This window comes from Narcine bancroftii, chromosome 4, assembly GCF_036971445.1.
Source record: "Narcine bancroftii isolate sNarBan1 chromosome 4, sNarBan1.hap1, whole genome shotgun sequence".
Lineage (NCBI taxonomy): Eukaryota > Metazoa > Chordata > Chondrichthyes > Torpediniformes > Narcinidae > Narcine > Narcine bancroftii.
Window position 1 is genome coordinate 67,085,996 of NC_091472.1, and position 15,115 is coordinate 67,101,110.

The window sequence follows — 15,115 nt, forward strand, 5'->3', positions numbered from 1 at the left end:
TCCGGTCCCGACCATTTTGGATAATCAGAGTTGTACTGTATATGTTTGAAAATATGAATCTAATAACATATGGAAAAAAAAACATTTCTCTTTACCAATAAGCAAACAAGAAACGTGAAATTTAAGAATATCACCAAAACCATGAAGGAAGAAGTCAGTGATTTTTTCCCCCCCACTGAATGCAGAAAAAATAAAAGCTCCAACACAATCAAGAAGCAAAAGAGGCACTAAATATTAAAAATGTACAAGAAGGTATGAAGGGTAGGAGAATGAGACAAAGGTGGCTCTATCATGCACAGTAGGTTTAAAGAGCTTCCTTTGCAACAAAATTCTACATGACAAGACTCAAACACCATTTTTAATTATAGCATTTCTCTTGCAGGAACATGCAATCCATAATGCTTTTTTGTTATTGATGTTATTTATAGATCAAACTCTAATCACACTGTACCTTAACCATAATAAAGCCATCAAACACTGTTTTTTGTCTATTCTGAGGCAACAGAAGGGGGCACTCGTTGATCAAGACATCACATCCAGCCATGATTTGACATTAAGGTGAAGATCTGGAAGATACAAATAGGTTTAGTGACAGAAATTATTTTTATAATTATTCCCAAATATATTTCAAAATCTCAACTAATGTCCAATTTTTCAAAAAGAATTTGGTAATTTTTTTTAAAATTACATTGGCAACAGGGCAAGTGTCAAAGGAAATCACACACATCTCTTCAAGACCCAGACAACTAAATAGCCTCATTATTATTTATTGACAAAAAAAACTACAGGTACTTCAAATAATGCTACAATATTAAGTTACAATTACGACTACCCACTCCCTATTTGTCTTTTTTTTCCCCATATTGCACAATGAATCTGAATTTGATTTCCAGGCTATTAATTCCAAATGTACTTTTAGGCAAAACATTAATTTATTCTCCTTTCATGATCATAATAAGAAGGAATACAAGGGATACTAGAGTGCTAACATTTACCAAAAACACATTAAACATCATGCAAATAGAAAATGAAGATCAGGCCTGGATGTTATGTATGTACTCTGACAATAAATCTGAACTTTGAACTTTTTAAATTTCGAAAAATTCTGGAGAGGCTAAAGTGTCATATTTAAAATATACAAAGCATCACTAATACCACAGGAGTGAGAGATAGGCACACATTAATTCACTATATACATTCAAGATTTGGAAAAGAGGCTCGAATGCAGCGTATCTAAGTTGGCTGATCAGGAAATTGTGCAGAGGATGCAAAGAGATATTGATAGGTTAGGTGATTGGGTCTGGCAGTTGAGGTATAATGAGGTAAAATACAAATTCAAAATAGATCAGCTTATTATTTAAATGGTGAAAGATCGCAAGATAGAGTGCTTGTGCATGAACTACAAAAGGTTGGTTTGCAGGTGCAACAAGTTGTCAACATTGTCCTTCATTGCTACAGGAATAGAATTTAAGAACAAGGAGATTCCACTGCAACTGTGTATGGTCTGGTGAGGCCACACTTGAAGTACTCAGTGCAGTTAGGAACTCCTTTATTGAGAAAAGATGTACTGGCTTTGGAGATGATACAGAGGACATTCACCAGATTCATTACAGAGATGGGGGGGAGTACCTTTGAGGAGAGATCAAGTCACCTGGGACTATACGCAATGGCATTCAGAAGAATAAGAGGGGATCTTATAGAGACATTTAAAATTATGAAAGGGATACAAAAGATACAGGTAGAAAAGTTGGTAGATGAGACTAGAACTAAAGGACAAAGTGTCAAGTTCAGTGGAGGAGATTTAGGACTGAGATGAGGAGGAACTGCTTTTCCCAAAGTAATGAATCTGTGGAATTAAAATGTTTAAGACACAGTTAGATTGATTTTGTTTTTGCGCAGTAGGAGAACTAATGGTTATGGGAGGGGGGGAGGTTGGGGAAAGCAGAGAAGTAGAGCTGAGTCCACAGTCAGATCAGCTATGGTCTTATTGAATGGTTGAGCAGGCTTGATGGGTCAGACGACCTGCTCCTATTTTGTATATTCTCGTACTGATTTATCTTCTGGAACATATGCAGACATGGCTTCCAAGTAAAGATTCAGATGAGTTTGGCCCTGAAGTGCTTCTCCTACTGTAAATTCAAGTGAATCATTCACAGACTAGCAAGCGTCATCCAGGGGGACAAAAAAAATCATTTAAGAGATTCTGAAAGACTGTCAGCATCTCTGATACGTACTCCAGAAAATTAAAGGAAAGATTAAATATAATGTAAAATACCATTGTCACAGGTATGAAAACAATCCACAAAATTCAGAGAATTGCAAATTTGATTACTGCTGGACCTTTCCTCGTGCTCCTTACTTACCCAAGCAATTATCACTATTTCTTATCAATTCATCTTTGATGGTCGATACAAGTACCATATACTTCAAATGTGTCAAGACCATAATAGGGGGAAATGTTTCTCCTTTCACTATTTTCTCCCTTATCAATGTAATCAGAAAAAGGAACATTTTCCAGCCATTAAAGAATTGAACAATTTTAAATAATGAGTGATTTGTATCAAATACCCTATTGACCTAGGAGGCATTTATAATTCTTGTCTCACCATCCCACCTCAGCCCTCCCAGTGCCTTACCAAATTCAAGGATGGTGCAGGTTAAAAACTACAACTAACTGATACGTGGCTGCCTAGGAATCAATTTACAGCAGGTTTGAGTAATTAAAAACAAATTGAAGAAACTTCCAACCAATCAACTTCCAAGATGTGAAAAATTAATTCTGCTAACCCACTCTGCCATCTCTGCGAACCTTAAAGGCTAGTTTCTGACAGGAAATTATCTGACAGAATTATGCATTAAACAAGTCCCATTAACAACAGCAATTCAGAATCTGCAAAAATATTGCTGAGTTAGGCAATGTTTGCTGCCCTAGATACATCAAGGCACAAATGACCTAAATTTGGAACTTCACTTGCTATGATACAATCTCTAGCCTCTATTCCACTGTCCAAGAATTAACAGGGAATTAACTGGGACAGACTCCAGTGGAAAAAGAAAACAGTCAGCATGCCAGCATCAAATAATGTCATTTCACGCAAGGGATTGACAGCCTCTACCCATAATCATACCCCAAGCATCAGCTCATGCTGATGTGCTGATTAAACCAGTGGAAAAAGGACAGCAGAAAGTCACCTGTTTCCAATTGAAGGTAGAACACTCCAATCCCTGGGGATGAGTGTGTTCAGTGGAAAAGCAGTCACTGTCCCAGTTAGAGGTGGCCCAGTGGAAACAGTACAAATGCCTTCCTATCCTGGGACACTGCATGGCCAATTAACTGGGATGCCAGTGGAAAAGGGGCTTCTATTAACCGCTCGAGTTACATTTGAACAAGTAAGAAAATTACTATCGCCAGTCAAATATCACTACATCCTATACAATAATACAGTAATCATTTATAGCAAGAACACATTATACAAACTATATTCAAACTACAGCCATCCTTTGATTTACAAAAGGGATACATTCCTGGATAATGCTTCAATTTATGAAAATTCCAACAAGAAAGGCAGGGCAAAAAGCATTGTATGTATTTTGTTAGTGAATTCCTACAATGGAGTAAGAAAAAAAATAAACATAAATTATCGCTGCATCCAGATAGAGAACAGGTAAGAAACCATCTCTTTGGAAAAAGACATGTAACCTGAAGAATCGATGATATCCGAGAAAAGATTGGGAGCCTGATTGTGTAGTATTTGAAGAATACCTGTAGTCAATGCCATCTCCCTTGTATTGATATTAAATAGGTGTACTGCTCTAGGTCAGTTCAAGTAAGTAGTGGTCAGCACCTGTGATAATACATATTGTAAAGGATTGTAATGCATGGCAGAGCAAGATGCAACCAAACTGATCTGCATCTTGCAGTCCTTCCTTTTTTCACTGGAAAAACTGCAATGGGTAATTCCCATAGGGAATTTGATAGTATCACTAATAAAGCTGAAAAGTAAAAGCATCATAGAAGTTATCATGGAGGGTTTATAAAAAGTTTTTTTTTTAATTTAGAAATAGAGTACAGTAACAGGCCATTCTGGCCCATGAGCCCCTGCCACTGAAATACTCCTTGACCTACAACCCTCATATGTTTTAAAGAGTGGGAAGAAACCTGAAAACCAAAAGGAAACTCATCCAAACACAGAGAGAATGTATAAACTCCCTTCAAACAGTGCCAAATCCAAACCCTGGTCACTGCTGCTGTAATAACAGGGCATAAAGTCAGTGGTTCTCAACCTTTTTTTCCCCCACTCACATGCCAGTTTAAGTAATCCCTTACTCATCTCTGAGCACTTGTGGCATCGGGATTGCTTAAGGTGGAATGTGAGTTTAGGGGGGCAGTTTGAAAACCACTGAGGTAGATGGAGTGGAATTTGCTGATGCACAAATTGTACTGTATTTTATTGTGTATGGTTTCTGATATGTTGTCTTAGAGAAGTTTGTGATGCAACTGTCATTTAAGGCAAAGTTCATTGTTGTTAGTCTATTTTATTTAGCATTTGACTTGTTCATTACGATAGTAGGAACATACCTATCATTCATTAGTTTTACAGTAATTTTTGTGGCCATTTGTTTATTGTTTTGAATTTTGTGGCACTGTTAGAACTACACTTAATACAATGGTTCTGAACCTTTTTCTTTTCACTCACATACAACTAAGTATTTCCTATGCCATAGTAGGTGCTCTGTGATTAGTAAGGGATTGCTTAAGGTGGTATGTGGGTGGAAAGAAAAAGATTGAAAGCCACTGCTTTAATTTCACCAAAATGACTCATTATGTGAACAGTTTCATAACTCCAAAGGAAATGGGCCAATGGCAATTTTTCTCAAGCAAAATATTTCAGTAACAATTGGGTCTAGAGCTGTGGTTCTCAACCTTCCCTTCCCACTCATATACCACCTTAAGCAATCCCTTACTAATCACAGAGCATTTAGGGCATAGGGATTACTTAAAGTGGAATGTGAGTTTAAGGAAGCAGATTGAAAACCACTGATATAGCTGATAAACAGTGAATGTAAGCAGTTCTGTGGGTGTACAACCCCTTTATTTTAACTGACACTGGTTTGTTTACTAAAGGGCAAGTCTATTACTTTTTGGCCATCTACGGATATTGAATGAGTTCAGTTTTTTAAGATGTCTATAAGTTGATTTTGGCTACAAGTCAGAAATTAAACAAAAATAATTTGTTACGGTAACCATACCTCCACAGAATTGTAATGAATGGCATCAAAAGGACAATAGACTAATAAAAAGTACAATATTAAGGGTAGAGAGAGACAGAGTAAACAAATTCTGATCAGGGGAACAAACATATGTCAAGCTTATTAATTTAATAGCAATATGGGTGCTCATTTACATTTAAGGGTGTCCAGTCATCAGATGTTTGTAACCCAGAAGCCTGTAAGTAATTTTATTTCCAGGACAGCAATGAACATCTCATCCACCTCTTTTTCAGTTTTAAAGCTTTTAAAATCGATTCCAATTAAATGTTGGTCCAATTTCAACATGACGCTATTTTTATTTTCAACTCTTTACTGTTCTAAAAATTTAATTTTAAAGATTGGAGGAAGGAACTCGATTTATTTAATTGTTTCTCTTCTCCCTCCCAATAAAGATTTTAAATGTAATTGTTTAAGTGATTAACTCCACTCGCAACTTTTCACCCAATGAAACAGTCTATGTCTGCATGGCATCAAAAAATATATAAACACATTTCGGCATGGGCTGATAAAGCAGAAAGTAACATTAGTGCCACAAGGTGCAAGGCGGCCATCATCTTTGATGAGATCATCTAATTACCTACCCTTGATAATCATTGGTTTTACTACTGGCATGCTCTCTTCCAAGAGTCATCAGTGACCAGAAATTCAACCAGATTAGCCAACGCAAGTGCTAATTTGAGGCTAAGGTATCAAGCAGCAAAAGACTCATTCTGACACTGTATCCAGGAGTACTTGACCAGCACTGCTCTTCCCAAACATTTGTTCTTGATGCCACTGGTGCAGTATTTGCAATCCATTCCATACAGATCCTCATTTAAGCCATTTTAAGTGCAGCACTTAAATCCAAGAAGTCAGTTGGAAATTAAGTGTTAAACCCATGTAAAGTTGTTGTCCTTAAAAACAGGTACAGGGGCTGAAAAAGCATGGCATCAAAACTAGCAGGTTCCTTTCTTAAGCTGCACACCAGACTTGGAAATGTGTTGCCATTCTTTTTTCATCACTGCAGCCAAATCTTGGAACCCTTCCACTATAGTAGTATGGAGACATCCACACTAAAGGAACTGTGGAAGATGAAGATGGCTCACCACCACAAGATCAAAGGCCCGATGGAATGGAGAATAAATGCTGGCTTTGCAAGCAACACCATCATACCCAAAACATTAATGAATTATAAAGACTCATCAAATTACTTCTTTACCTTGAAATGAAATTTAAAAACTGACTGTTCCTGTTGTGTGTGCTTCAGATTTCTCCCCTCATGACAGACTATGATAAACTGTTCATATTTTTTTTATTGTAATTGTACAAGGAATGAGTCTCTGACAGTTAGAACTTAATTTTCTGAGGTATATTTTGACAAATAAAAAAAATCAAAATAAAAACCAGCTGAAACAAAACATTAGAGATGTGCTCATCTTGGATCTGCAAAGAATTCAACGAGGAAGGCACTTGTGCGCTAGCTACATTGACCACTATATACCAGCATGGAAGTGTCTGAAAGAGCGTTTCTATAAGGTGTTCCAACTCATGTAGGAAAGACAGTAATAGGTTGGTTTGAATGTACACAAAGAGAATATAAAGAAACAGGGATAAGCAGAATAACAGTGTTCAGCACAGGATACAAGGACTTTGCAGTGCAGGGAATGACATGCCTGAACAGGCCAATAGAGAAAGACATCAGAAAACATGCAATAGTATTGCAAAACTCACCCTTTTTGTTCAGGTTATTTTAAGCATTTTTCCCTTTTGATTGCAGGACAAATCCACTCTGAACCTGGATAACCAAGAACACACTATTTTAGGAAACTAAATTTTAATTTCTAAGATTGCTTCAGTCTCCTAACAATCAGAAAATCCTTCAAAAGATAACCTAGATATTTTTTACATATTAAATGACAAAATGCTTTAGGTAACAAAGCAGGAGACTATCTGAGAATATTTGATGAATAAATCATTAAAACTGAATTAAGCCACTGGCAATTAAGGAAGGAAATAAATGGTGTGCTACAAAGCTGAGACTTTGATTAGCAAATCTAAATACAAGTAGACTAACCTGGATCAAGCAAATTAGAGGGCCCAACTCTCAGCATCTCCCTCTGCAAATGAATCCTCAACTCTTGGACATACAGACTGCAATCAGTGAAAAGTGGTGACAACGCCTCCTTCATGATAACCCTCAATGCTGGTGCCCCTGCATAGTGAGCTCCTTAATAAATCCTTTAACATTTCGTAACTATGTGGCCAAATATTCCCCAACTTCATTTACAAGATTGCAAATAACACCACAAAAGGCAGACCTTCAAACAATGAGACATAATACATGAATGAGATATAAAGACTAGTGGCATGGTGTCAAGACTACACTCTCCAGGAGGTGGGGGGTTGGACTGCACTTCTGGTCTGCATCCATGTGCAAATGGCAGAGAGCTTTAAGTTTTTAAAGGCAAATATCACCAACAATTGCTCTGGTTCAGAAGCTAAGGAAATTTAGCACATTCCAAGTGTTGCTTACCAATTATTATAGATGCCCAAGACAACAAAAAAAACTGCAAGGAGTTGTAAACGCAACACAGGCCATCATGTTGTCCACCCTCTCTGCCATCAGCTCCAACTCACTGCAGGAAAGTAGCTGATATACTAAAGGACCCATTCAAACTCTCCTCCCCCAGTCAGAAAATAGAGGAACTTAAAAATTCACAGCACCAGATTGAAAGACAGTTTCTTTCCCCCTCTTATGAGAGTCTTGAACAGACCTATCGAGTAGATTAGTAATTAACATTAGTAAAATATGATCTCCTGATCTCACAAGACCTGTCTCATCACAACCCTTGCCCTTCTCTCTGCAACACCATCACTTTGCACTTTTTTTTTTGACACATAAGTAATGCTAACTTTTTGCCTGGATACCACGCAAGAAGTTTTTGCCTTTTACTTTGATATAGACGGCAATAAGCAATTGTAATTTTTAGAGAAGAGTCTTGTAGTTGGTCTTCTTGGTGTTCAGCTATGAAGTGCAAGCTTCCATAAATTTCCTGAAAAAAGTTCTGAAATTTGTCTATAAAATGCACACTAGTGCATTGTCAGGTCTGCAGGCTTTGAGGAATACAGAGGGGTTGGACAGACAGTGGTTTTATCACGAGAGTGTAGGAGGCTGATGAATTCTTTTCTTTTTCTTTGGCTTGGCTTTGCGGACGAAGATTTATGGAGGGGGTAAATGTCCACGTCAGCTGCAGGCTCATTTGTGGCTGACAAGTCCGATGCGGGACAGGCAGACACAGTTGCAGGGGAAAATTGGTTGGTTGGGGTTGGGTGTTGGGTTTTTCCTCCTTTGTCTTTTGTCAGTGAGGTGGGCTCTGCGGTCTTCTTCAAAGGAGGTTGCTGCCCGCTGAACTGTGAGGCGCCAAGATGCACGGTTTGAGGCGATATCAGCCCACTGGCGGTGGTCAATGTGGCAGGCACCAAGTGATTTCTTTAGGCAGTCCTTGTACCTCTTCTTTGGTGCACCTGTCACAGTGGCCAGTGGAGAGCTCGCCATATAACACGATCTTGGGAAGGCGATGGTCCTCCATTCTGGAGACGTGACCCACCCAGCACAGCTGGATCTTCAGCAGCGTGGACTCAATGCTGTCGGCCTCTGCCATCTCGAGTACTTCGACATTAGGGGTGAAGGCGCTCCAATGAATGTTGAAGATGGAGCGGAGACAACGCTGGTGGAAGCGTTCTAGGAGCCGTAGGTGATGCCGGTAGAGGACCCATGATTCGGAGCCGAACAGGAGTGTGGGTATGACAATGGCTCTGTATATGCTTATCTTTGTGAGGTTTTTCAGTTGGTTGTTTTTCCAGACTCTTGTGTAGTCTTCCAAAGGCGCTATTTGCCTTGGCAAGTCTGTTGTCTATCTCGTTGTCGATCCTTGCATCTGATGAAATGGTGCAGCCGAGATAGGTAAACTGGTTGACCGTTTTGAGTTTTGTGTGCTCGATGGAGATGTGGGAGGGCTGGTAGTCATGGTGAGGAGCTGGCTGATGGAGGACCTCAGTTTTCTTCAGGCTGACTTCCAGGCCAAACATTTTGGCAGTTTCTGCAAAACAGGACGTCAAGCGCTGAAGAGCTGGCTCTGAATGGGCAACTAAAGCGGCATCGTCTGCAGAGTAGTTCACGGACAAGTTTCTCTTGAGTCTTGGTGTGAGCTTGCAGGCGCCTCAGATTGAAGAGACTGCCATCCGTGCGGTATCGGATGTAAACAGTGTCTTCATTGTTGAGGTCTTTCAAGGCTTGGTTCAGCATCATGCTGAAGAAGGTTGAAAAGAGGGTTGGTGCGAGAACACAGCCTTGCTTCACGCCATTGTTAATGGAGAAGGGTTCAGAGAGCTCATTGCTGTATCTGACCCGACCTTGTTGGTTTTCGTGCAGTTGGATAATCATGTTGAGGAACTTTGGGGGACATCCGATGCGCTCTAGTATTTGCCAAAGCCCTTTCCTGCTCACGGTGTCGAAGGCTTTGGTGAGGTCAACAAAGGTGATGTAGAGTCTTTTATCACAAGGGGTATGGATAAAGTGAATGATCCATCTTTTATCCAGGGTAGACATTTCTACTACTTTTACCCAGGGTAGGCAGTTCTACTTTTACCCAGGCTAGGCAGTTCTACTTTTACCCAGGCTAGGCAGTTCTACTTTTACCCAGGCTAGGCAGTTCTACTTTTACCCAGGCTAGGCAGTTCTACTTTTACCCAGGCTAGGCAGTTCTACTTTTACCCAGGCTAGGCAGTTCTACTTTTACCCAGGCTAGGCAGTTCTACTTTTACCCAGGCTAGGCAGTTCTACTTCTACCCAGGGTAGGCAGTTCTACTTCTATCCAGGGTAGGCAGTTCTACTTCTATCCAGGGTAGGCAGTTCTACTTCTATCCAGGGTAGGCAGTTCTATTTTTACCCAGGGTAGGCAGTTCTACCTCTATCCAGGGTAGGCAGTTCTACCTCTATCCAGGGTAGGCAGTTCTACTTTTACCCAGTGTAGGCAGTTCTACTTCTATCCAGGGTAGGCAGTTCTATTTTTACCCAGGGTAGGCAGTTCTACTTTTATCCAGGGAAGGCAGTTCTACTTTTATCCAGGGTAGGGAGTTCTACTTTTATCCAGGGTAGGCAGTTCTACTTTTATCCAGGGTAGGCAGTTCTACTTTTACCCAGGGTAGGCAGTTCTACTTCTATCCAATGTAGGCAGTTCTATTTTTACCCAGGGTAGGCAGTTCTACTTTTATCCAGGGAAGGCAGTTCTACTTTTATCCAGGGTAGGGAGTTCTACTTTTATCCAGGGTAGGCAGTTCTACTTTTATCCAGGGTAGGCAGTTCTACTTTTATCCAGGGTAGGCAGTTCTACTTTTATCCAGGGAAGGCAGTTCTACTTCTATCCAGGGTAGGCAGTTCTTCTTCTATCCAGGGTAGGCAGTTCTACTTTTATCCAGGGTAGGCAGTTCTACCTTTATCCAGGGTAGGCAGTTCTACTTTTATCCAGGGAAGGCAGTTCTACTTTTATCCAGGGAAGGCAGTTCTACTTTTATCCAGGGAAGGCAGTTCTACTTCTATCCAGGGTAGGCAGTTCTACTTCTATCCAGGGTAGGCAGTTCTACTTTTATCCAAGGTAGGTAGTTCTACAAATAGAGGGCACAAGTTTAAGTTTCAACAGGACCGGAGGGGCAAGTTTTTCACTTAGAGGGTAGTTTGTATCTATGTTTATCTGACCCTATATTTCTTACCTTTTGGTCTCATGGCACAATAGGGTAATTGAACATACTATAAATTAAATTACTACTGTATATTGATGCATCTTAAGTACTTTCATAGTGGCAAAAATTAAGATTTACATTGAGCATTGTATGGACGCGTATGAAAATAATCCCTCACATCTGGAACCAGCCACCAGAGGAAACTAGAAGTGGGTTCAAAAGACACTTGGACAGATATTATAGGAAAGGCTTGTGCACGCAAAAACGAGTGCAGAATACTGGACCAACGGGATGGGCCGGACTCTGTCATGGGAAGAGCCGGGGCGTTTCTTTTTCATTTCAGTTGATTTAAATCCACGTTTTGCAACGTTTGAACTTTAATTTTTGAACGATCATGTTTTAACCTTTCTGGATGAAAACCGGGCAGCCCCACGTGACTCGGCCCAGAAGATCAAGGCCGCTTCAGACACAAGCCGGCGGCCTTCGCGGTGCGGGATTCAGTGTTGACGTTGCTCTGTACTCACTCGGAGCGAGTTTCCTGCACTCTGCCTCCGGGCCGGACTCGCCGCTCCGCAGACACTCTACCAGCGCCAATCCGAGCGGCCGGAACCCGCAGCGCTGCGCCCGCGCTTCCTTCAAAGGTTCCCGCGCGTTCGGGATCCTGGCGGACCAATCAGCGGCTTCCCCCGCCCCTCCAATCAGTTCCACCGACGAGTCGAGGGCGCCAGATTCAATTGAGTTCCCGTCCGAGCTTCCCCACGTGGCTGCTGTTCGGGAACGAAGCAGTGGCGAGCAGACATAGGTAACCAAATCACCCCTCCTACCTTTCGGCCTGACAGTGGATGCTATCAAAGGTCTTTAATAATAGGGCGCCTGGGATGCACATCGTTGCATGGAGTCGTGCCGTCAGCCATGCAGCAGGCTTTGAAATTATTTTCTCTGATTTTCAGGCCGCCTGCCATGTCTGAGGTCTGGAGCAGTTCGTGATATTTTGTAATGTCTGCTTAAGGACTGGTTGCACTTCAGCCCGACATGCCTAATCTTCAGTGAGTTGGTCAGAATCTGCTTGTGGTGATATGTAATTACACCACTAGGTCACCAGGGGGCATCCCAGTGACCTTGTACATAAAGCAGTCCAGAGCTACAGTCTAGCCTTCCAGGTTTGTCTTGCAGAGACAAGACCTCTTAGTGTCCATATTTGTTTATTAAAGCTGTCTTATACTCGCACTGCTGGTGTGGTTATTATCAGTACACTGCTCAATGTTTTGCTTCCAGGTTTGACCAAGATGGCCATTCACAGGTCCAAGCAGTGGGCTGAAGGAGATTCCCTCCGAGCCAACTGCCTCTTTTCTGAAGAAACGTCTATGTCTGGATATTTCTGGAGAAGGAACATGCCATGTCTACTGATTCTCTGGGACAATGGCAGTATTCTAGACAAGGATGACAGAGTTTTCATTTGAATATGATTTAATTCTGATTTAACAAGTAAATAAACCCTTTTATATATCAAAAATGGAAGGCAAGAATATGTTAGCAGATGAATTGTATCCCTCCAGCTCTAAATGTAGAGTACACTCACTGCCACCCAGCCACTGAATACATTTTCATCAATTGTAACTATTGGTTTTTCATGTAGCATATTCACTTCGCATAAAGATGCAACTAAAATCAGTTGGTTGCTCTTCACCCATAACCTGTCCACTCATTGAAAAAAAATACCTGTACTGCCTTGTAAGCATGACATTGTCTACTTACTCCTAATAAGTGATTATCTTGAAATCAAAATGGAAAATGAATGAGTTACTCAATTTATATTATCAGTGAAGAAGTGTTGGCTTTTGTACAGAAAATGGAAATGTTGGATATGCTATGGCTGTGGCTTACAGACTTATAAAGAAAAATTGGCCAAAAACTAGAGCAATTTTTTTTCAAATGCATTAACAGGTGATAAAGTATTCAGACTCATGATACCATCATTTAAAATATGGAGAAATTTCTAAACAGTGGATTGAAAAGTGTTCCATTGGAGGAGCCAGTGATTTAAGAAAAGCTAATGATTAGACAATCATGTGAAACAGGAAGTTGTGTCAATTTTGGGGGAAGCAGTGCAGCCAAAGAAACTACTTTTAAGGCCAGCAAGGGCTGGTTTCAGACATTCAAAAGAACTTCTGGACTATAAATAGCATAATGTTAATTTGGTATTGAAAGGTTTATCTTCAGACTATAAACTAGCAGCAGGGTTTCCATCTAAGCTGGCCAAGTTCATCGATCAGAAGTGTTATAAAGTGAAGCAAGTTTATAAGTGAGACTTTTTAAAAAATGAATTCTAATGAGAACTTAACATTTGAAAAATGAGAAATCTGCTCTGCAGGTGGCATTGAAGTCACAATTGACAATAAATACTTGTAATGAAGACTTTGCTGAGGATCCAAATCTGGAACAGAAGTTGATATTCAACAAGTTTAAGTGCTTCCAGTCTGTATATAAGACCTTCCAAAACCATGAAGTCCACCAACAATCTGGGAATTAGCATTCATCAGCACATTACCAACCTATAGTTAAAATTGTCCTTTCAATGTTCTTGACTCCCTTAGAGCACCCAGGTATTATACACTGCACATTACACTGCAAGATTAACTTGAAGGTATCTCTTGAAGCTAGCATTATAACATCTTCTCTGTTTCTGTTATTGTAAACTTCAAAGAACAGCCTGCCAGCATTATCACTGACCCACATGTGAAAAACTCATAGCACCCAACAACCTGCTAATCACCATTAGCAAGTATCAGTACGGCTACATTCTTCCCAGAGGATGCAATTAGTGAAGCTGAAGAGCTAACAAAGTGAATCACTGAACAAGGAACAAGTTGAGCAGTAGAAACCTATGACCAGATGGCAACATTCCTATCACACATGCAACTTAGTAGAGATTAATAGTGAAATTGGAGGGCTTTATTTTGCTACCACTATTTATCATAATAAAGGAAATGAATGTACAGCCTATATAGAAGAATGAACATAGAAACAACCTCTTTGCTCCATCAATTCTGAAACAATTCCTTCTGTTAACAATGATTTCTCCCCTAAAGCTGTTACATAATTCTTTTTTAGAATTTATTATTGAATCTGCTTCCACTTCACTTTGGACAGTGAATTCCAAACTTTAACAACAGACCATGCAGTTGTTTTCTGGAAGTACCTGATTCTTTTGCCTAATTTGTGTCCTTTAGCGGCTGACTCTTCTGCCACTGGAAACCCTTTGTTCTTAATTTCTCTACCAAGTCTTCTGACTATCTTGAATATTTATGCAAAGCCTCGATTTAACCTTCATCTAAGGAATAAAAATCCTAATTCTGTAAGATCTCAAGATAATTAAAGTTAGGTATTATTCCAATAAATCTATTTTGTATCCCTTTTCTGAAATTCAAAAGGAACATACTGCATATGCAAAAAACTTGAAATTACAACAGAAAATATTGGAAATACTCAGCAAGGTTAAGCCAAGTTTGTGAAGATAGAAACTGAAGATTGTGAAGATAGTTACTGTTCTGTGTGTCTCAATTAAAACAATTTTTAAAAAATCAATATCGAAAATGTAGTAAATGCTAAGCAAGTCAGGTAGCAGCTATTGAAAGAGAACCAGAGTTAACATTTCAGGTCAAAGTCTGTTCATCAAAACTCCAAAGCCAAAAGTTGGTTTTAAGTTTCATCCTGGGTTTAGCCCATTTTGCTCTGGGTTAAGATGTTAATGAAGTTATCTGATTTATAAGTCAATGAAATCAGTTGGTTAGAGAGTGAGTGAGAGAGAACACAAACAATCACAAAAGCTATGAATTGGGGGTAGTTAGAGGAAAGAAGAACAAAAGATTGTAAAAGACATAAAATGCAGAGCTGTATGAAATGCCCAGGTCAAACTGGAATAATGGAGAGAGAAAAACTGAACCTATATTGCAGATTTTTAGCATTGACTAGAGAAAATTAGTTATCTGATTTCAACAAATGCCTTATTTTCCTAGCTTTGACAGAATTTTCTATTTTTCCTTCATCCATTCCAAGTTTGATTAGAATTCATCACAATACTTCAGCTAGGAATTAATTATTGTACAAAAAAAGGTTGAACATAACT

The 15,115-nt window shown here is 39.7% G+C and overlaps 1 protein-coding gene across 3 annotated transcripts in view; it reads right to left on the reverse strand.

Annotated features, from left to right (window-relative positions):
• The window catches only part of fancl (FA complementation group L), an 82,172-nt gene extending 70,544 nt beyond the window's left edge, over positions 1-11,628 (reverse strand). For 2 of the 3 annotated variants that reach the window (XR_011355772.1, XM_069931504.1), the window contains exons 1-3: positions 11,514-11,628; positions 6,982-7,045; positions 452-566 (exon numbers count right to left, since the gene is read on the reverse strand). Coding sequence is in view for 2 of the 3 variants with exons in the window: in XM_069931504.1 (XP_069787605.1) it covers positions 452-544 (93 nt within the window). In the remaining variant the exon portion in view is untranslated. Of the gene's footprint in view, positions 1-451; positions 567-6,981; positions 7,046-11,393 lie in introns of all 3 variants that reach the window. The other variant, XM_069931505.1, reaches the window with a different exon arrangement.
• Positions 11,629-15,115: the final 3,487 nt, after the last annotated feature.